This window comes from Passer montanus, unplaced genomic scaffold (assembly GCF_014805655.1).
Source record: "Passer montanus isolate IOZ18808 unplaced genomic scaffold, ASM1480565v1 scaffold68, whole genome shotgun sequence".
NCBI lineage: Eukaryota > Metazoa > Chordata > Aves > Passeriformes > Passeridae > Passer > Passer montanus.
The window spans coordinates 309,147-332,719 of record NW_024371926.1 but is presented as its reverse complement, the minus strand read 5'-3'; the positions used below and the strand labels follow the sequence as shown (position 1 = coordinate 332,719).

The 23,573-nt window shown below is 43.7% G+C and overlaps 1 protein-coding gene across 2 annotated transcripts in view; it reads right to left on the bottom strand.

The window, feature by feature from the left end:
* Window positions 1-23,559, bottom strand: part of AGO3 (argonaute RISC catalytic component 3) — a 35,432-nt gene extending 11,873 nt beyond the window's left edge. The window contains exons 1-18 of one of the 2 annotated variants that reach the window (XM_039729056.1): window positions 23,404-23,559; window positions 15,432-15,603; window positions 14,232-14,352; window positions 13,488-13,696; window positions 12,163-12,299; window positions 9,943-10,077; window positions 7,723-7,810; window positions 7,445-7,592; window positions 6,873-6,992; window positions 6,257-6,379; window positions 5,948-6,081; window positions 5,331-5,515; window positions 4,898-5,057; window positions 4,160-4,250; window positions 2,746-2,940; window positions 2,307-2,441; window positions 1,635-1,736; window positions 370-569 (exon numbers count right to left, since the gene is read on the bottom strand). In XM_039729056.1, the coding sequence (XP_039584990.1) occupies window positions 370-569; window positions 1,635-1,736; window positions 2,307-2,441; window positions 2,746-2,940; window positions 4,160-4,250; window positions 4,898-5,057; window positions 5,331-5,515; window positions 5,948-6,081; window positions 6,257-6,379; window positions 6,873-6,992; window positions 7,445-7,592; window positions 7,723-7,810; window positions 9,943-10,077; window positions 12,163-12,299; window positions 13,488-13,696; window positions 14,232-14,352; window positions 15,432-15,603; window positions 23,404-23,422 (2,474 nt within the window). In that variant the 5' untranslated portion in view covers window positions 23,423-23,559. Of the gene's footprint in view, window positions 1-369; window positions 570-1,634; window positions 1,737-2,306; window positions 2,442-2,745; window positions 2,941-4,159; window positions 4,251-4,897; window positions 5,058-5,330; window positions 5,516-5,947; window positions 6,082-6,256; window positions 6,380-6,872; window positions 6,993-7,444; window positions 7,593-7,722; window positions 7,811-9,942; window positions 10,078-12,162; window positions 12,300-13,487; window positions 13,697-14,231; window positions 14,353-15,431; window positions 15,604-23,403 lie in introns of those variants that run through there. The other variant, XM_039729057.1, reaches the window with a different exon arrangement.
* Between the last annotated feature and the right edge of the window lie 14 nt (window positions 23,560-23,573).

The window sequence follows — 23,573 nt, the reverse complement described above, 5'->3', positions numbered from 1 at the left end:
AAAATATTTCTGACGTACAGAGTTAGATAAGTGGAAGCACTTAACATTTGGTTCATTCATGACTACTCTGATCCTAAAGCAAAAAAATTAAATCGGTGGCTTGATTGCCTCAGACCACGTCAAAGTCATAACAAAATACTTCAGTAACTGAATTCTTTTAATCTGAGTGTTATTCAGTAGAATCCACCAACACACTCTGGTCTGATGTGGAGCAGCAGCTGCCAGGAGCGATGGTCTTAACATCACTCCTGGAGGCAACAAAACCTGAACGCGAGACCAGCAGGAATCACCCGCAGCCAGGTGCCTTTGGGCCTGACAGTGGATGAGAGCAGTGGGGACTAAACCAACTGAGCACAGGCTGTGATGTACCTGTCGTGTTCCTTGTCCACGAGGTGGTAGCGTGCTCTGAATGCCACCAGGTGAGCGTAGTAGGCGGGCGCGGGGATGGAGACGGAGCGGGTGCAGCGCACGTACGTGTGGCACAGCTGGTACGTCAGCAGCTGCAGCTCGTCTGCTGTGAAGCAGTTGTCATCCCACAGGACGTGGTAGTGGGAGGGACGGCTGGTTCCCTGCAGAGATGGGGGTGGGGGGTCATTTCTCTGGGTTTCCATAAACAAGCCAGGTTTGGATGTTTAGAAAGGGTCAGGCTATCTAGTGTGAACTCCTACGTAACAGCAGCCGAATGAGTTCAGTTTTATGTCAGGTCTAAATGTATTTAAAGATTAATAAGTCTAACATATACATCATTATATTGCTCTAAATGTTTTTCCTTGTATAAAACCCCTTCTACATAACCCTCAGTGATCAACATCTGCTCCCAACATGACTAAACCACAATTACAGCTCCTTTTACCTACCTTCAATTAAACTGTTTCTCACGAAACATCCCAGAGAAACACCCAGTGCTTTTAAATCCTTCCAGTTCCTGAGCACCCTAACTGCAAGTATGAACACTAGAAACTCAAGTTAAATCTTACAGTACACCTGAATTGTGTAAATAGTTGTGCTTTAGCCAAGCTACAAGTCTCTCTTTTTAAAACAAATACATCTGGAGTATCAATTTAGTTCAGGCTCTTTATGCCTTGCTATATTAAACACAATGAGCTGCAACTACACCCAGCATTTTTGCCTCAACTTTGATACAAATCTTTTTTCCACGGGGCCAGAAAGCAGCTTGCTCAGACACAGTGAAAAGGTTGACAAAAAACCAAAAAACCCATTGAAATGATTCAAAACTGGAAAAAAAGTCATGCCCAGCCAACCTAAACAAAACTGGTGACAATGTGGTCAGATTCACATGATAAAAATTTAAAGAGTAATTTTCTTTCTTTTTACATTTTAAGAAATAGCCTGATACAAGTTGAAATATTTTTTTCAGAAATAATAATGTTACAAAATAAAGTGACCTCTTAAAAACAAACTTTAAAAAGCACCACTTATCATTAGTGCAAATTTAAATGTGCAGCAGAGACCACCTGTTAAGCAAATAATACTCTAAATCTCACAATAATCTCAGATAAAACCAAGCTAAAAGAACATTTCCCTGCTAAGTAACTGTTTGTAAACAGGTGTCACAAAAAGAAAAAAAAACAATTTGTTCTAAATTCACATTTACTTACACAAAGCATCCATACCTGTATTCCAGCATGGCTACAGAGGTAAAAATCAAACTCGTAGGGGTGTGTAATGTCTGTATCTACAGTTGTCCCAGCTGGAATATTGCCACTTCGTCCAACCTAGAGAAGAGGTTTGGTAAGTGAGGCCTCAGCTGTTTATACAGCTCAGCTGTAATGAAAAATACAAGTTTCTATTCACCACTGGCAAGGTTTCGGCACATCAAGCGCCACAGAACTGTTTGGAATGTGCCACTACATCAGCCTTGGAGGTTTGACAAGGACACTGGATGGCTCTCCAGCACCTTACACAACACTGCACCTCCAGCACATCAGAACTTTCCAGCTCAGACTGAGGAGCTGCACAGACATTTGGATTTAGAATTGTCAGCTTCAGTTTGGATTGATTAACTCAGAAAAAAGGTTCCACCATTTTGTACTTTCTTCTATTGTAACTGCTGGAGATTGGTCCTGAGTAGTTACATGGATTTTAGCTCCAGTGTGATGTTGTGGAGGTTTTTAACAGACTTAAGGTCCATGATTTTTCAATTTGGGGCCCCATTTTATCAAATCAACACTTCCCTGCATGCACATTCAACCAGATGGACATAAGCCCACGCTAGTATTTTCTCCAGCAGCCTAAAAGCTCCTCATGAAGCTTTCCCAAAAGGCTCCTCAGAGGGCAGTGATTACCCTTTCTGTTCTATCAGCACAGAAGAGCCGTGTATGATGTCGCTTCTGCACCACAATGTAGGTTATTCCAGGCTGGTAATCCTTCTCCAAACTGATGCAGGCTTCTCTAATGGCCAGCAGCTCATAATACAAAACCTACAAGCACAAGAACAGAGGGGTTTAGGTCTTCCTTCCACTGCATTTTACCCATAACACCTACTAACTCAGTGTAGTCAGCAGATACAACTTTGGCACACAGCTAGTAATCTCAGAAAGTACAAATTTGAAGACTTCTCTTTCCCAGACAGGAAAACAACTGCAACTCTTCTTACCCAACAAGATGAAGAAATTCTCTGCTCAATTATTTTGTGTAAATGTAAGAAACTCAAACAGTGCAAAACAAGACCTGCAGCTACTACGGAGTAAAAGAATATTTCAAGAAACCCAGAGCTGAACCCACCTGTCTGAACTGTCCCTCAGAGACCCCGTCCCTGTAGAAGATGATCCGGGTGGGCTTGAACCGTGTTGATTTGTAGAACTGGATGAGCAGCTCCCTGACCATGGAGGCCAGGTCCTGGATGATCTCCTGCCGGGGCCTCTGGACCCTCACCGTGGCACAGTACCGGCTGGGATGAGCATCCATGCTGCCTACAACCTGTGGGGAGAGTGCAGCAGGGGAGGCCTCAAGCTCAAATCTATGCCAAAACAATTAAAAACCAAAAAGCCAAGAGCGGCAAGTGCAAGATGTTTGTGCTAATCAACAACCACAGTAACACTTTCAACAGGAACTTGTACTTGGTACAGGTTTAACACCTTTTGCCCCCAAGCATCCTGCAGAATTTGGCTCCTCACTAAGGCGTATTTTTATAATCCAGACAGACATTTTGCTGTGACGTTTTCTCACCTTTAACACTGAGAAAAACCTCAGCTTCCCTTAGTTTCTTTAAACACAGATGCAGTTTCCTGAAACCAATAACAACTAAAATACCAAGGGACATAGTAGGAGAGGCTGACCAAGCCTCCAATCACCACCTTGAGTTCCTGGACTGTACCAACACAAAAGGTAAGAAATATCAAAAACATTTCTGACAAACCAGGCCTTTAATGACACTTTTCTCCTTTAAAAAAAACCAAAAATATTATTAGCTAACTGTTGCAATAAGGAAGAAAAACCATAAAGAAAGGCCTCATAAAATCAGGCCTGCTCTGGCTGGCCTGTCATTTCTTCTAAGGCAAGCTAACATTTTGCAGGTTCCTATGTGAAAGTAATCCTGGTGTAAGCAGTTCATTAACATAACAATCTATTCCTGGGTAAAAAACAACTAGCACCTGTATAAACTGTTTTAACACCATCAGATAGTTTTCATTTCTCTATCTCTCACAAACAACTTTCCCTGCAGGTACACAGGGAGAGTTTGAGTGATCAATGAATACAGGGTAACAACTTGTTACTACCCAATAAAGTAATTGACAAGAAAGCTATTAACCAATTAGAGCCACACACGAGTTCTGTAAAACTGTTAAAAAAGGGTTATGTGAATAAAGAATGAGCTTTTTCCACCACAAAGAAAATGGAGTCCTGTGTAATTTATTCCCATAGCTAACGTCACCAAGCTGTGTTATTTCCTTGAGAATATTTCTGCAGAAATATATTATTTAACAATGCCATTTTACCGTGATTTAAAAATTAAAGAGCTAAGGAACCACTCTGAAGTTTAAGGCAGTTTTTTTCTTTTAAATACATGATTTTTAATGTCATTGGGAATGTGTACAAAGAAATGGCATTTGATACGGACATAGTCCATGAGTTGCACTTACTATTCTAACATTTACCCACAATGAAAAAACACCATGTAAGTTTTATTAAAACTTACAGCAGCAATGGAAGGCTTCTTTCCATCTCCAGCAGGAGGGTGAGTGACATCAGCTCCCAAAAAGATCACTGGCTGCTGGAACACAGAAGGTCTTCAAAAAGAAAAAAGTGCTAAGTCACACTCGTAGCTGAAGAACCGCCACAAGGTCATCGCTCACCGTGGGGGTTGTTTCTGTCTCAGCCTTATCAGGTACCCGGGCCAAGGCTCAACAATGGGATCTTTGTGCACAAGAGGTGAACTTGGAACCCTCCCCAGCAGAGCCCAAAACACACTGCAAACACTCTGCCAGAACTGGGGCATGACTCTGGTGGGGAGCAGCCCCAGAGCTTGAGTGGAGTGGCACAGTCAGGGGCTTCAGAGGCCCCACGTGAGCCTGGGGGTTCCCTGAGCCCCACTGAGCTATAGCACCAGCATACACATTATACTGCTCTGCAGGACTTGAGCAGCAGGATGGTCTTATACTGCCTTTAAAATATTTTTCCTCCCACAACTGTTCCTCATTTCAACTTTGATACTGATCAAACATTTGACAAGAACCTTGGCTGAAGACCTACTGCACAGGCCAACTACCACTCTGAGCCTGTGCTGGAAGGAATTTAATTCTACTTCAAATACCACATACTATTATCAGAAGACTATTTTAATTTAAAACTTGGCCACATTTAAATTTTGGGTGCTAGGTCACAAACGTAACCACATCTGTTAAAAGAAAACCCAACACAATCTCCAGAGTCTTACCGTTGATGAGGTACAAGGATGTTGTTGATTCCTCCTAGTTTAACATTAATCTTCAGGCACAGATTTGAGAGGGTCTGTGGAGATGTTTTAATGACGTTCTTGACCTGAACACACTGTGTGGCCATTCCCAACAGCGTGTCTCCCACGCGCTTCACCTCCGCTGGGAAGCAAACACAAGGAGACAACCTGAGTCCATTTGAGGTTATTGCTGCATTTTGATCTTAGATAAGTCACAATAATTCTAGTGTACGTACTGTGCAGTAACTTCTAACTTATCTGCACACTCAGACCTGCTTCCAATTTATCTTCAGACACAAACCAGTGGTGTCAATAACCTAAAGGATGGTTCTGAGTAATTTTTAACATATGCTGGGCAGCAGATTTCTCCAAGTGATAACTGACTGAACAGGTAACGACAGAGGTGTGCCCTTACCATACACAGGTGTCTTCCCTGGCAGGATGACAATGATGAGCTGCAGCCCTGAATAGGTGTTCTTGAGGTGTCGGAACATGGGCTCCACGCTGTCTGCACCCTGGGCGTACTTGCAGAAGCAGGGCTGGCCCTGGATCGGCATCCCGGCGTCCTTGGAGATCTTGCGCAGCTGGTCTGTGAAACCCCTGCAGAGGAGGAGATTTTTGGGTTTTTGCAGTAGCAACAGTACAAAATAACCAAAGCACAAAGGGACAGAATTGTCAAAGGAGGATGACTGCAAACAGCTTTTAAAGCAGCAGTTTAAAAATGTTTGTTATGTGAAGGGTGTACAGCTGTGAAACACCACAGGCCAGAATGGGCTAAAAAATAGTCTAGACACCTTCAGTACACCTTCAAGGTGTCAGAAGGGACTATATACAGTGATATTACAAGACAAACACCCCACAGTGTACCCACTACCATGTTTTGATTGTAGCTTCCAGCATGGAAGCAAACCAGCCCAGATTCTCACCCTAACATCTCACATTAAACCCAGGTAAAATGCTCATTGTAATCCTACATTCCTGCTTCACTCCATTAAGAGAACAGTCCAAAGCCTGAACCACAACATGCCTTACTTCAGAATTTCTTCTCTGCACTGTCTCTGTGTTGCAAAGCAAGCTATGGCCCACATCTTGATCTCAACCCCAGTGTGGAACTGTTTCCCTCTCATGTCCCACACGCCATGGCTTGGTGTTGCCACGGTTCGATTCTGGGGAAACAAAAGCAACAGACACTCAAGTGACTAAAAAAGCAGCAGCCAGTGCTATTTGCAGTTTCAGGATAACAAAGAAGAGTTTATTATTCAAAGTCTGATCCCTGTAGAGTCAAGGTGCACAGGAAATCACTCCTCAAAATGGAAAGCAGAGGAAAAGCCAAAGCCTCACCCGTCCTCCGTACTGCAGCATGGGGGCTGGGAGCACACGTCCTGTCACGTGCGCCATCTCGTCCCGCACTTTGAACTGGAACTCTTGGACAAATGGATCTGCATCATAATTTGCACTTCTCACCTAGGAGAGATTTTTCCATGTTACAGAAGTATTGACTGCAATCCATATAACAAACCATAGGCTAACGGAACATTGCAGAAGTGCTCTTACTTCAAAAGTGTTCTTTTCAATTTCATTGAAAAAGGCTCAGACTTGACTCAACACAATCAACCCATCCCCAAGGAAAACAATTACTACCATGAGATCTAATGGATGACATGGTTTCTGTTCCCTTCATTACTCAAGTGCTCATTTTCAATTTGTTCATTCAAAAGCATTTTTTGAGTGTTTCCTCACAGTAAATTAAGTGCAGAGATGATAATGCAAGAGCCTGTACTGTGGACTCGTGCTATCATTGCATGCCACTTTAAATAAATCCTATTAAAAATGTATTTAAAATCTGTTAAGTTAAAGGATAAGGAGGAACGAAAAGACTAGGAAGTTTTGCATGAATATAATCCAGCCCAGTGTCACTCTGAGCAGTGTCCCATGGAGCTGGGACTGGGGCACTCACCAGTCTGCTGATCTCCTCCTGCCTGTCTGGGGCAGACCTGGCTGTTGCTTTTATCATGGTTGAGGTCTGATTGTCTGTGAGCTTCTTGATGCACCTCTGGCCAGCCACGATGTTACACACCTGCAGGGGAAACCAGAAGCATTAATTCACATCAGAAGCACTCAGATCACACCACACAGTACACACGTGACACCATGCTGCCACTATAAACCAAAATGTGTTTGAACAACTGCCTGTTCTTCCTTGTATTTCTACACTTCAAAACACGGTAGTATGCAGACAGTATTTAGTGAAATTGAAGAGTGATGAGTATGTAAACATATTTGTATTGCAAAGATCATAAATTCTTAGTGTTTTGCAAACTGATAGAACCCACCCTTGAACAACTGCCTGTTCTTCCTTGTATTTCTGTACTTCAAAACACGATGCAGACAGTATTTAGTGAAATTAAAGAGTGATGAATACATAAACTTGTAAACGTATTTGTATTGCAAAGATCACAAATTCTTAATGTTTTGCAAACTGATAGAACCCACCTAAACCCAACTGATCTACCAGAGTAAGGCTCTTACTTCTAAAGGCAGGTAGGTGTGTTTTTGTTCCTGTCCCACTTGCAGGCAAGGAAGGTGAGGGTATTTCAGCTGGAGGTTGTATTTCTCTCTGAAATACTGTGCTACTGTCCTCTCCACAGTCTGGCCATTTTCTAGCTGTAAAGGAAAGCTGAGAAGACAGACATTTTAGTAAAATATTATCTGTCAAATAACATCCTCCCAAACGGAATGAAATACCAGGTGCTGTTACTCAGTGTGAAGCTACCACACATTCCATGCTGTGACAGAAAGCCTCTTACGTTTGATGACTTGCAGGCCGTCTCGTTACGTTACAGACACGGTACTTCCTCCTCATTGTCCCACAGTGAGTCACTTCTACCTTTAGACCTGCACAAAAGCATCAAAAAAACCTGATGCCATAACTGCACAAACATGTACACAGGAGACACAAGGCTTCAAATGATAGGACATAACAGCTTTGGGGTCATCACCAAATAGCACAAAGAAATTATTATTCGCCAAACATTTTTACTTTCATTATCATTTGAGTTCTGACTAATCCCGATGATTATCCTCACAAATAAATCATGACGTAAAATAGACATTCAATGTCTTCTGAATTTCATTTAAAAAGCATTGACTGAACTTGGACAGCAATTTTTACCATATCCTTGTGTTCTCATTCTCAATCTTGTATATCTCTCCAAACTATCAGTTGCAATGTAATTGAAATTAAAATGATTAAAAAAACAGGTTTCTACTTTATTGTCTTCCTCCCAGCTTTGTGTCCACATTCATCCTGTAATTTTCTTTAATTTCACTGACCAAGTTTAATTTTGCATTTTGAGAATCTCGTCTCAAAGCACCCAGCCTACACACCAGAACCTCTCCAGACTTATCTCTGCCCACGATAATCATGACAGTGGCAGCTCCAGGAGGCTCTGGGGGTTGTTGCTGTGACTGTGCACACACTGTGCTGCTCACACAGAGCAGCCTCAACATCTGCTGGGAGCACTGAGCTTATCACACCAGGGCTGCACAGCATCCACACGCTGCTGTTCTTCCCCAGCTCCACAGGACAGAAAGCAGCTAAAAACAAAGCCTGGGTGTTCAAAGGATTCACTTCCAGCAGTAAAGTCTAATTTTAGTGAAGTCTAGTACTACAGGCCTTTGAGAGAGCAATTGGATGCCTCATCCTGTTGGGGTTTGTGTGGATTGTGGACCACTGACTGACCACCAGCCAAAATCAGGTCCCCAGGTACCAGACACCAGACTGTGTTTAGTTTACTGGGGACACAGACATCACAAAGAAGCACTGACTGTACCTCCTTGCTCCCTGACAACACTAATTGCATCAAGAACATCAGTATTACTCAGAGGATGGCACAGTAAAAATAAACCACCACTGCCCTGACACAGCACTAACAGAAAACAGAGAAAAGAAACCATGGGGCACTGTGACCACAGACAAGGGCTGATGAAAACAGAGATATCTGGAACCCATTCCCTGCTCTGTCATTACTCTGCTGTGACACTACCAAGGCAGTGCCCTCCCCCAGTGCTGCTCACACACAGCCAGCTCTAATGCAGGGCTTCTTTTGCTGTACATGGTCACGTCCTGGCTGGAGCTCTCAGACCCTACAGCAGCAAAGATGAGTCTGAGAGCAAAGGGATAACTCTCAATATTTTCTGACCATGGTAACAGAGCCTCTGAGGCACCTGAGATCAAGCAGAGGCAGTTTCTCAACCTCCACTTACCTGCCCTACAGAACAAAGGCAGACAGGCAGATGTAAAAGGGGGCATGTTAGGACTAGTACAAAATAATTTCTGTCTTTTTTCAGTCATAACTCATCTGTGAGCACATCCTTTTATTAATACAGTTCAAATTTATTTTTTAGCTGCCCAGTATTTCAGTAGAGTCCAATCTTGCATCAAGTGTTTAAGAGCTGAGCTCCTCCAAGGCTTTTCTCTCTGCAAATTACACTGCAATGAAGGATATGGGAAAATACAAACCCAAGTAGCATATATGGAGTGAAACCACTCAAACCAGCAGCTTATGCAACTCCTTTGGAATGGAATTTGGCCTTCAGCTGCAAGTGGTACTTATTTTTCCACAATGCAATCAGTTATTAGAATTCACCATAACAACACTCTTTCAAAGAATCAATGTTAGCCTTGAAATCAATGTTCACTTTGCCACAGCACTGAAACAGGAGCCCACACACAATGCCAGGTGGCCTCAGGGACCCTGGGTTAGGAGAGGTTGGCACCAGCCACTTACCCCTGCCCAGGCAATGAACAACATGCTCCCTCATTTCCTCTAAGCCACTGGGAATGTTCTCCAGCTCCCATTTCTGCAGAGCTGCATTGTTTCTCTCAGGATTAGAGCTACACACATGGATACTACAATTCTCTTGGCAATTCCAGGCCCCTCTGATCCATGTTAACCAGGCTTCCAGTTAAAACAATTCCCTTAGAATTAACTTTACTGGGACAAAACCAACTCATTTCTACTCACCCTTTATCTCTTTGGTGAATTTTACCCGATGAGAATCAGTCAGAGGTCTTGGTTGTTCATCAATATTATGAATGTCAAGGACTTCACACATGAACTGAATTACGGGTTGTGCTTTGTAGAAGGCAGTGGCAGAAACTACAAAGAGCAAAATATGAAGTGTAAAAAACTCCAGTCAAGGTATTGTGAAGCAGTTAATACATCAATATTTCTTAGAATTCCACGTAAACCTCAGGCACATTTAGAAACTGAACAGTGAGTTCTGCAAGAGTAAAATATCAAAAAGCCAGCAGAAAGTCAACAGTGACACATCTCTCTCCAGTACAGTCATCCTGATACTACCTGGAATTTCAGGGGTTTAAAAGGGTTTTTCCCCCAGAGAACATTTATTTCTAGAAAGCTGAAACACCCCAGAGACACATTCTCTTTTACCTCTGTATGAAGCTGCAGAGGCAGGATTAATATCTCTCTACCACAGACTTTTGAATATTAAAATCTAACATAATTCAACATACAATATAATTTTGTCAGTTACACAATCTGCTCAATTACTGAAACAATATCTGGAGTAGACATGAGCACTATTTTGACTATGCACAAATTGTGTTGGTGTAGGGGAAGTGGAACCCTTGATCTACTCCAATCTCTTACCCTCCCCACATGCTAATGACACTATCACTTTAAGGGACAATATACTGCTTTTAAGTAGGACATCTGACTTATTCCATGCAAGGAAGATCATAAATTACCTTCTTGACAAAGTTATAAGCAACTGAAACAACACCTTTGGCAGGAAAGACGAGGTGGGACTAGATAGAGCTCAGACACAAACTGTTCCACACATTTAAAACTTTAAATGTCAACAACAGGAAAAAAACCCCCATAAGCATTTATCAGTTTTCCAGATCTCACGTACCAAACCTGCCACACATCTGTGCTCATACAACCCAACATTCTTCAGACATGTGTCACTTGAGCAGCCTACCAGCCTCACATGAGGCATCAACCAACACCTCCGGAAGCCTGAGACTGCTCCAGATTTCTGAGTGACCCCAAATCCTCACTCTCCCCACCCTGGCAGTGTGTGGGTTGTCTCCCACAGCAACACTTCCACGGAGAACCTCATCCAACGGAACAACCTCCAGTGATGGGACTTGAAGACAATTTCACAGCCTCAAATCAGGAAACAGAACAACAGCTCTGTGAATCACCACTTACAAAGGGCTTCAAATTTCTCATTCACAGGAAGGACTGAAGAACTTCTACTCCAAGAGTTACTACTACACTTGCTAATGCTGGTAAGAAAAACTTGCCTCACAAAGTAACAGCACAGTACATGATCAATTGGTGTAAATTCATCCTCTTCTACCTGAACTGCAGTTCTCTCAATTCCTTGCATATAGATACCAGCGCTAGTTCTTTTTGGGACAGGTTGAGATTTTTACATTCATTTTTTCAGACCACATCTGCTGTTAGAAAGGCAATTTTACAAGAACAAACTGTGTGACTTCAGTCACACGAGAATCACCCACAATTTACGTAAACCAGAACACATGGACTTGCAAATTTTCAGCAAGACAGCTCAACATCTGCAATATTTTATTATGCTCCAAGCACAACCTGACTTGGAGTGCTCAGTGTAGAGCAAGACAATTTACCTTCAGTTCTTAAAGCATTTCAAAGACAGTGAGAACTGAATGCAAATCAGAGAAAACCTCAGGCAGCACCTGCACCTCCACCACTGACACTTTTCAATGAGGGTTTAACAACTAAATAGAGTCGAGTGCTCACAGGACGAGGGAGTCTGACACAGGCTCCAGTTGATCTCAGATCCATTCATCTGGGACTCAATACAGTGCTGCAGAGCTTATGCTTTTGCATAAGAAAGCCTGTCCCAATCAGCCCTATTCAGAGAAGTGTTTGGGGTATGTTTTACAGAGTTTTCTTGGAAGTACTGAGCACCACTCACTGTGGTACAGCTGCACAGAGACACAGTGTGCAGGCAACCTGCCTCTGTCACTGGGGATGCACCACTACTGAAATTAAGCAGGAAAACAAGCCCTGTGCAATTCCTTCTTATGTAGGAATATTGGTTTTTATATGGCAGCTAAATTTCTGCACAAACACTGACTTGATGACAAATGCAAGGAAAACAAACCAGAATTTATAGATAGCTTTGCCATACACGCCTGGTCTGAATCTCAGCCCTGAATCTCCACTTACCATCAATGTTGAGCATCATTTTCCACATGGCAGGTCGGACAGACTGATGGAACCCAAACCAGACCTCCCTGCCCCCTCCCAGGGGGTGGTCATAGCCTTCTGGAGCTGAGAAGAAGGAACGGCCCACAGGGGTGTACCTGGTGAAAAGGGTGGCCACACATTTATGTTCTTGTTTTCCAAACATAAAATTCATGTAACAAAGATTGTAAAACACAGCATTATTATTTTTTGGCATTTTGTGCACCAGCAATCTGTGCCAAGAAGCAAGTATAAACAAAATACTCTGAATGCTTCTCTTCCTATTGCAGTGCTTTTAAATTTAGACAAAAACATTTACTACTTTTAGCAATGCACAAAACCACTTTCAGTTTTTACAACAAATCAAGAACTAAGTTAACTTACCCTTCCTGATCTTCTGCTTCAAGGAAGTGGAATCTCCACCACAGCAGATTCTGTACAACAGCCTTGTCTATACTGGCCTGACCCTTAAATATCATTTTTCCTAATTCATAGGGAACTTTTGAATACAAGATACATTGAGAGAAGCAAAAACTATAGAGAAAACAAAGAACTAGATGAAATTATGTTTCTCTCACAGGTAGAAAACAGCTGCTCCTGAGCCTCCACACCTCCTGTTTCGTAATGCACAGGCACTAGTACAGAGGCCACATCTTCAGATCTGGGGAAGCTGAGGAACACTGGATTCCACAAAACCACAGGGCACTTTTTTGGGGAGTCAGCTACACGCAGTGAAACCTATCAGAGCTATCAGTGAAACCTATCAGAAATCTGCTCAGAGCAAAACCATGATGATGCCTAAAGCCAACAAACTGCAAAAGTAACTTTCATTGACCAACTCAAGCAAAATTAGCCTTTTCTAAATTTCAAGGTTCTGAGATAAAAAAAACAAATGAGACTTTGTTAGGACAGATCCTGGTCCCAGCCATGTATTCCAGACATGAGAAGCATGCACTGGTGACAGTGTACCAATGGATTAAAGAGACTCTGCTTCTCACAGGCACTGCCATCACCTGGCTCAAGCTGAGCAGAACCAGGACAGCAGTGCTGCAGCTCACTGGAACCTCTCAGCATTTCTATAAAGGCCTATTATAAACGTTTCTTGATCTTTTCCAACACACACATCACCTGCTCTGCCTACAGAAACACTTGTACAGGACTGACTAAAAGCTCCCCGTTCAGCTCACCAGCTGGGCTGCAGAGGGGAATGAACAGTTTCTCTTTTCACCTGTGAAGAAATGGGGATGAAGGTCTCCCAGTGGGGATACTTCAGGTAAAGACAGACTGCAGGAAGACAGTGAACCTACTTCATGGAGGGGAGGTGTCGTAGCACCACATCGACAGCATGAACAGGGTTAGTGCTGATAGGTTTGTCTAGTTCCAGAGGCTCAGGCAAGGTTCTTCCTGTCAAAACTTCATGCAGCAAGTGCCAGCTCACCCGAGAAACAAACTTTATTGACACTTTGAAGGGACGATCTTTTCCACCTTCTCCGGGTAGTGTCACATCCAAATCCACCTGGGCACGGGAGAAAAGAAAGAAATAAAAAGCAGCTTTTTAATATGGAGTCTGGTACCTTGAGATTCCACTCCTTCACTGGGCCAGAGACTCAAAAACTCAGATATTAAGACACAGCATGTTTGATGAAAGTACCTTATCAAATGCACAAGGTGAAGAGAACTGGGCCCTGACCAAGCAGAAGAGGATAGAATAACTTTTTGTCACCTCAAATCATAAAGCAATACATTCTAGAAAAACTCTGGCTTGTTTTTTCAATTCATCCTAAGATCATGTGTTACAGTCTGTAAAATGAAATGCTTTAATAGATTTTGCTGTAGAAAGCAGCTACTAAATTATACAGAAAGTTCTGAATGCAACTATTACATGAACATTTACACACACTGGAATTTGCAGGAAATATATCAGAAGGACTCAGTTTCAGTACAGATACTGTACGATACATCCAGCTTTTCTGAAATAGCAATAGTTAAAGTTGGGTTTTTTCCTTTCCTATGAAGCTGCTACCAATATAACATCTTCCCAGTTGTCTTACCCCAGTAGTGGCCACAGGAAGTGGATTGGCTGTATAGAGGCTTCTTTTCCCATCATAAACTGGTCTACGGTCCCCAAATATTGTCACTTTAAAATGCTGCACCATAGAGTCCACCACGTCCCTGGAAAAGGGGATATTTACATTGAAGATGTTTCTGAAGAAGGATCAGACCCCAGCTGGCTCCCACTCCCAGGTGTTTTGCTGAAGTAGTTGCAATAAACAATACTTGAGTGAATTATAAACACCCACTGCTATTCCAAAAGGTGCTTCATGTACTTTAACTAAATAAATAAACACTACAGAATAAAATCAGAATCAACGCAAATGCTCAGATACTGGGGAATATTGGTAATGAAATAATTTCAGAAACTCCTAGAAAGGAGTTCATACCATAAAGACCATACAAAGACCAAGGCCTTTGTATGATCTTTTGATGGAAAACAAGGACACTGTTACCTTGGAAAAAAAACCCACAAAGTGGTACTGGGAAAAAACAGCACAAACCCCCATCTGGAAGCTCTGCCAGTTCATTGTACTGTCTGCAGCAATGTTTATCTGCTCCTTGATGAGTTCTGAATTGTGCCTATATTGGCTATAAACATGAGATGCCCTAAGAGAAAAGGCTTGGCTTGAAGTCCTTAATAATCTGAGTTTCTACAAAATCGTGTAAAAGCCTGATCAAATTTACACACAATTATAGATTTGCCTCCCTTGCTTCATTATAAATTGATGGCAATAAAGATTAACCTGACACAAGCACTGAAATTACACTTGAAAAACCATGCTGAAATTTTCAGCTTATACAAAAATGCTTCTTGATGCAAGGAGTAGATAAAACTTTTGGAACACAGTAGACTTTTGGAACACCTCCAACTATAACAGGCCTTTGTGATCTGAATTCTTTGGGAGGCCTTGGTGTTTCAGTGGCACAGAATGGAAACACTTTACTTTCAGCACATGCAAATCAGCCTTCCTGCACAGCAGCAGCCTCCAGGCACCACGTCCTGGCCAGGCAATATTAACCCAAAGCACTTCAGGAAGATGATAAATATTGACTTCCTCTTCAAGCTGAATGAGCAGCAGCACTTTCACCTCCCAGCTGGGACATGGGGGAAAGGAAAGAAAGCCTCCCTTTCATGGGTCTTGATGTTATTCAACATTCCCATTGGTATAATTTACAAGACAAATGCATCTTCTCACCTGTTCACCCTCCGAGGACACTTATCTGGTTTGATATCCACCTCATAGAGGTAGACATCAATCTTTGGGATTTCAACTTGGAAGCAGTTGGCCAGCAGTTTAATGGGCTTGCCCATGGTGCCATAGCCGGGACGTCTGGGCACCATGAGCAGGGGCTGTGCCCCCACGGGTCCTGCAGAGGAAAAATCCCACAGATTAGGAGAAAAGCACAACAGACAATCCCCTGAAACAACTCCCAGGGCAACCAGGTGGGCACCAGAGCCAGCACACTCGAGGAAAGGAAATCAGCTGTCTCCAACAGCATGAAATTCCAAACAAATGCTTGCCCATTATTAATCCTTAATCCTCCACCTACATCTAGACTGTTCTCTTACTCATGAGCTTCAGCAATCAGCATGAATAAAATCAGGAGGTTTTGTTTAGGAGAATTCCTAAAAAAAAAAACCAACCAAAAATCCAAAACAAAAGGCAAAAAAACCCAAAACCAAACTCAAAAATGCTTAAACAAAAACCACCCCAAAAAAACACAGAAAGTTTTACAAGTCTTTTCTGAACACCATGGTAATAACCGAGTGGCTGCAGAGTGCAAAAATACAGAAGTAGCTCTGGACTGATGCAGAGGATTTGAGATAAACTCTTCATTTCAGTGCCAATATCAGCTTAGTCTTGGAAGACAGATTATTCTTGAACTTTGCTGGCTGAAAATGGATGAAGAGTAAGACCATTACCTCCCATCTAACTGCCCCCATAAAGCCAATTTGCCAGAAGAGAAAAGACTCAGATTAAGACAGGATTGTAAAACTCTTGATTACTTGTAGGCTAGAGAAGAATACCCAGAACTGCTCAGAGAAACATCCAAATCTGAGATGAGTATTTTCAAAAGTAGCTTTGTTCCATTCTCATCTATTTAATTTGCTGTGTATCATTTAGGTGAGAACCCTCCACTCAAGATTTGCATTACTCATGCCTTTGCAAACATGGTAGTAAACATAGCCCATTTCCCAGAATTTCTACTGGTATTTCCACTTAAAAATACCTCTTTCCAGTTAAGAAACAACAACAAACCCAAAATGCTTGGTCGCCTGAGTTTTAAGAAGTTACTCGTGGTACAAATGTCCTGATTTTCAGAGCATTTGAGTGAGGTAGTGCAAAGTTCTCCCCTCTCCTCCTACTCGGTGACGCAGGCAGCAATTCCAGCCCACTCATTTTCATAGCAGAGTTAAAATGTCAAGTGCTGAGAAAAAAATGTTTTTTATTTGCCTTTTCATTAATCTCCATAATTTCTGTAAAAAACCCTGTATTATCTTGAAGGAAATAAGGTCCTGAGAACAGGTGAATATCAAAGTTCCTCTGTAACATTTGTCTGGCTCTACCCAGAAAACTACTAAAAAATTCTGAGTGGGGCTGGCTCGAAGCCACAAGATAAAACAAAACAGAAAGCAAGAAGCATCATTTAAAACCCGCTCACAGACTCTGCTTATGCAAAACTTGTTCCAAGCATCTGCTCTCTTCAACTTTTCCTTCATTTTAATACTCTCACGTGAATAAAAGCAGCCTAGAATTTACTCCAGCTATATTTGCAGAACATAAGCATAAGCAAAAAAGTTACTACTAAACATTTGAGTGGCATAAACAAGTCAACAGTTTGTTTTAATATTCTGAAGACACACACACCACAGTTTATATTTAGTTCCTATCTGGAGGAGAGAGTAACAAAACTGCTGAAATAAAGATAACATTAAAAAGATTCTTTTAGTCTGGTCAGCCTTGTGTGTCCCACCCACCCTGCAAGAAGTTAGAACCCAGATTTTGGCAAACAGGAGTTAAGTGACCAATAAATGAATCAGAAGCGCAGGTCTATACACTGTTCAGGTGTCATTTAAAAAAAAAATCATCTATTTTGCTATTATAGTGTGAATCATACGCTCCCTTGAACAAATTAACTTAAAAATATGAGTATGCCAGTACTCCCCAAATACAGGGGCACCCACTCAGAAGACCCTGCTTTGAAGAGAACTGACTTGCCAGATTCTGTTGTGAAAATCTTGTGTCAGTGGCCTCAAAGCTGTGACTCAAAGCCCAATAAAACACAAATAACCAGCGACGCTCTGGGGTTGGTTCTGCCGCCGATCTATCGGTGACTCACCCAACCTCATGCCTAAGTCCTGTGTCAAGCCCATGGAAATAAACACACAAACCAAAAATATTCAAAGTACTATTATTCTGCAGAGTACAGGATGCCCGAGCGGCAGATCCTTTCCTTCAAGTCCTTTAACATTGCAAAAACAAAGTGGGTCAAGGCTCAAAAACCTTTTTCAAAGCAGCAGCACTGTGAGGCCTCCTCCACAGGGGATGGAGCAGCTCCTCAGTGCTTCCAGAGAGTTCTGCACTGCTCAGCTGCCCACAAATTTGAGAGGAGAAACCTCCTTGTGAGAAAGAAACTACTACTCTGCCATTACAGCACCAAGTATATATATACTATAGAAACATGGAATGGTTTGGGCTGGAGGCACCTTAAAGATCATCTCATTCCTACCCATGCCACGGCAGGGACACCTTCCACTGTCCCAGATCGCCCCACAGCCTGTCCAACCTGGCCTTGGACACTTCCAGGGATGGGGCAGTCACAGCTTCTCTGGGCAACCTGTGCCAGGGCCTCTCCACCCTCACAGGAAGAATTTTTTTCCCCAATATCCCATCTAAGCCTGCCCTCGGGCAGTGGGAAGCCATTCCCCCTGTCACTCCAGGCCTTGTAAATAGTCCCTCTCCATCTTTCTTGTAGGCTCCCTTCAGATACACGCCTAGGATGTTCTCAAAAATCCAAGTAAAACCCCCACACCAAGTCTGCTCAGTGTGCTGGAGCAGAGCTCAATTCATAAAACCAGCTCAGCAAAACTCCCAGCACTAAAACTCCACTGATTTATAACAGAAAACAATGAACACACAAACAGGAACTAAAACTGGTGTCTCAGACAGATTCTTGGAAGGCTTTTGTGCAGCAAGGGAGCACGTCTGAAGATCATGGAATGGTTTGACTTGGAAGGGATTGTAAAGCTCCCCCAGCTGCACTGTGGAAGTCCCTCTAACGGTTCCAACGAGCTCGGAGTGAGAATCTTTTCTTCCATGGAAGTATCGATGTTCCAATCAAGCTTAAACACAGCCAAAAGGGACGGCGATTCCTCGGCAGCCCAGCCAGCACAGGGACAAGCCTGGCCTGCATCCAAAGCCTGGCTGCACCTACCTAGCAACCAGAGAAGCCCTGTCAGAATAAAGCCTGAGCACAACGAGCAGGAGCTCAGAAACCTGCAAATGCTTCCAACACGGCATTGTACAAAAAACTGCAGCTTCTGGCACACGCCACGCTTTTACAGAATGAAGAAAAACCCTGATCTCCAGCAGGATGCTAATAGGAAATGCAGATTTCCTTACAGAAAGGGCCATCCCCAACAAGCTTCCAGAAAAAAATTATCCTCTTTCACACTATGGCTTCAGAATTATTAAGCCAAACTCTAATAACAGAGATAACTTAGTACTTTTATTTTTGTTTATACAACAGTTCTAAGTCCAAGTGGATGGGTGCTGGAACTGCCTAAAACACAACATCAAGGCCTGAGCAGGTAAATACAACTTACACATGAGGCAGATTTGTGGAACCGATCCCAGCCTCAGGCTGGAGCTGCACCGGGGAGAGCTGGAGCTCCACGGAGGGGAAAAAGAAAAGACTCCCTTTCACAGGGCCCCTGGCCTCTACTCAGAGGCCCAGCCTGTGGAGCTCTAAGAAAATCTTATCACTAGCAAAAAATAACCTAATTCTGGATTAAAAAAGTGCATAGAGAAGATTTGATTCAAACGCCGGTTCCGATGATCCAGCTCCGTGTGCCAGAAGTCATGAATTGCCTCATTTCTGTCACTCGGCCTTGCTGGGTGGCATTACATTATTCATGGGTAATGCAATCCATGTTTTCTAAACATTCCTCCTTGCAATTTAGGGTTTGGTTTTTTCCAAGGTTTCGGATACTAAGTCATGTTCAAACTCATCAAAAGCCAACATTTTGATGCTGTGCTCTGTGACTGCCAGCTGCAGAGCAAATACTGGTGTGGTAACTCATTCTGCCCTAATGGACTCACAGAAAATCACTGGAGTGTTTTGGGAGAATTCAAAAGACAATCAATGCTTCTGAACCATTAAAAAAATCTAAATACAAAAAGCTTTAAGCCCAAAAATGCAGCTTATATGCACATAGTGAAGTTAATACCCAACTGCTCTGGGAAAAGAGAATGTGCCAGCCCACACAAACCCTGCAAGAGTTTTCCCTGGAAGGTATTTCCACAGACCAAAATCTGGAAGGTAAAAATTAGCTCAAGAAATACTCTTTGACACCTTCACCCCTGAGGAAGCAAAGCTCTGAGGATGAAACAATTTGTAAGGTTCATACAGTGAGTCAAACAACTTCCACAGCAACTCCAGAGGAAATCTGCCACTGTATCTCACAGCAGAATAACTTTTGAAGGCAACTATGAATCACCCCCTTCCCTGCTCTACCACACCCACAAAAACGGGACTTTTAATGTGCCTCCCAAATCACTACTCTGAATCAGAGAGAGAAAAGTCACTTCTTAGGATTTTCTCTGCCCAAAGTTTGTATGGAAAATAAACAGAACATTAAGGATGCCTGCAGTGCCTCATTAAAAACTGAAATTAAAAAACCCAAGCCAACACAAGTTAACACTTTTAATACAAAAAGCTGGGAGCTTTGAAAGAACAATGAAGGACATGGAAATGAAGACAATGGCACTGAAACAACTTGGCTACACCACGGAACATCCCCTGTTGAACATCCCTGCCTTTTGGAATTTTACTGAACATTCTCCTGGTGGAAGTGCAATGCCTGACCTGTGCTGAGAGCAGCTTTTCCTTCACTTCACTTTCCCCACCGAACATTTTATTGCTGTTCCTCACTTTGGTTCCACCATAACCCACACCATCTTCCCATCCTGCTCCTGCTTTCAGTGATGTTCATATTCCATGGACCAGGAGAGCCACAGTACTTCCCAGATTCCTTAGCCTAAGCCTCTCACACAAACAGGACATCACCCACAGCACTGCTTCACCCAAGATCTCCTTTCACTTCCACACTTTACTCCAGGGATACTCACTCTTTTGTTCCTCTCTCTGCTTATTTTATCCCATGTTTTCCTTTCATGCACAGAAAACAAAGCACATCTCAGTGTCTTTCTCTCTTTCATGACAGAGCTTTAATCCTCATTTGCTCCAAGGATGGTTTGTGTCCTCCTGCTCCAACACCCCAAGACTTGGAACGTGAACACTGCACTTAACACTTCCCTAGGCATAAGGAGAACCATCCATCCTGCTGGACACTGCAGCAGCTTTGCTAAAATCCAACACATTGCAGCCTAACAACAGGCAAATTCATTCCAAAGGAAAACGAAACCTTTTATGGGTTCCTCTTGCACATCTGATTATCGGGAGACAACCAGGTTACAATGAGAGTTTATTTAACACCATGCAAGAGAGCATCGTATGAATTCCACCAGACTGTTAAAATCCTGCACCTTAAAATGTTCTCAACCCATCACAACCTCAAGCCAGGCAACAGCTGAGGTAGGGAGTTTTTCCAGCCAAATGCATCATTGTCCTTAAATCTCCAAGTATGTCAGAAAAGGATCTCCGTATGGAGATGGGAAGGCACATTTTGTGTTGACACCTTCAGTATCAGTCTTGTGTTTTCACCACCTGTGGTACCTATTCAAGTGACAGACATGGAACTCCAGGTGGCTTTGGACATTCCCTTTGCCATCGAGGGACAGCCAGGGAATTGCTGATTAAACACTGCCCAACCCTGAACGCTCCTCCATTGTTCTGCCAGATTTGGAATAAGCTGTCTTCAAAAACTGAATCAGAACTTCCTTCTCCAACCCCCAAAATCCATTTAAACCACAAAGTTGATAAATACTGAGCACATGCCTTCCCAGCAAAAGGATCAAACGGCCAAAACGTGAAGATTTTCACAGAATCACAGAACGATTTGGGTTGGAAAATACCTTAAAGCCCATCCCATGAGCAGGGACACCTTCCCCTAGCCCAGGCTGCTCCAAGCTCCAATACAAAAAGCTGGGAGCTTTGAAAGAACAATGAAGGACATGGAAATGAAGACAATGGCGCTGAAACAACTTGGCTACACCACGGAACATCCCCTGTTGAACATCCCTGCCTTTTGGAATTTTACTGAACATTCTCCTGGTGGAAGTGCAATGCCTGACCTGTGCTGAGAGCAGCTTTTCCTTCACTTCACTTTCCCCACCGAACATTTTATTGCTGTTCCTCACTTTGGTTCCACCATAACCCACACCATCTTCCCATCCTGCTCCTGCTTTCAGTGATGTTCATATTCCATGGACCAGGAGAGCCACAGTACTTCCCAGATTCCTTAGCCTAAGCCTCTCACACAAACAGGACATCACCCACAGCACTGCTTCACCCAAGATCTCCTTTCACTTCCACACTTTACTCCAGGGATACTCACTCTTTTGTTCCTCTCTCTGCTTATTTTATCCCATGTTTTCCTTTCATGCACAGAAAACAAAGCACATCTCAGTGTCTTTCTCTCTTTCATGACAGAGCTTTAATCCTCATTTGCTCCACCAAGGATGGTTTGTGTTCTCCTGCTCCAACACCCCAAGACTTGGAACGTGAACACTGCACTTAACACTTCCCTAGGCATAAGGAGAACCATCCATCCTGCTGGACACTGCAGCAGCTTTGCTAAAATCCAACACATTGCAGCCTAACAACAGGCAAATTCATTCCAAAGGAAAACTAAACCTTTTATGGGTTCCTCTTGCACATCTGATTATCGGGAGACAACCAGGTTATAATGAGAGTTTATTTAACACCGTGCAAGAGAGCATCGTATGAATTCCACCAGATTGTTAAAATCCTGCACCTTAAAATGTTCTCAACCCATCACAACCTCAAGCCAGGCAACAGCTGAGGTAGGGAGTTTTTCCAGCCAAATGCATCATTGTCCTTAAATCTCCAAGTATGTCAGAAAAGGATCTCCGTATGGAGATGGGAAGGCACATTTTGTGTTGACACCTTCAGTATCAGTCTTGTGTTTTCACCACCTGTGGTACCTATTCAAGTGACAGACATGGAACTCCAGGTGGCTTTGGACATTCCCTTTGCCATCGAGGGACAGCCAGGGAATTGCTGATTAAACACTGCCCAACCCTGAACGCTCCTCCGTTGTTCTGCCAGATTTGGAATAAGCTATCTTCAAAAACTGAATCAGAACTTCCTTCTCCAACCCCCAAAATCCATTTAAACCACAAAGTTGATAAATACTGAGCACATGCCTTCCCAGCAAAAGGATCAAACGGCCAAAACGTGAAGATTTTCACAGAATCACAGAACGATTTGGGTTGGAAAATACCTTAAAGCCCATCCCATGAGCAGGGACACCTTCCCCTAGCCCAGGCTGCTCCAAGCTCCATCCAACCTTGCCCTGGACACTGCCCAGGAAAGGGGCAGCCACAGCTTCTCCAGGCAACAAGAATAATCACCTCGGAATGATTACTGCGAAGCAGCACACCTAAAGGCACAGGAATTACCCCAAAACTCAGCGTGCTGACACGCAGGGCCCGACACGCGGCGTGTGCCCGGCAGGAGCTGCCCGCGGGAGCGCTGCCCGGTCCCGTCCCCCGGGCACCGGCACGGGTTACGCAAGCCGGGCACACCGCTTATGAAATACCGACAATTCCTGCTCCACCTCCGGCACGGCGAGCAGGGCACGGAGCGGCTCGGCCGCGGCTCTGCCCGGTACCGGGGCCGTGCCCGCGGGGCTCAGCGCCTCCCGCCCGATGCCCCCCGGGACGGGCAGCGGCACCTGCGGGGGGTGGCGCGGGGGAGCCGTTCCCCGCGCCCGCCAGGCCCCGCCGGGCCCGCGCTCACCTGCGCTGCCGATTTCCATTCATGGAGCTGGGGCGCAGCCGCTCGGGGCTGCGGCGGCCGGCGCGGGGCTGCGCTAGGCGGCGGTTCCTCCGCCGCGCTCCCGGCTGGGCCGCTCCCGGCGTTGCTCCCGGAGCTCCCGGCGCGGCTCCCGGCGCGGCTCCCGGCCCCTC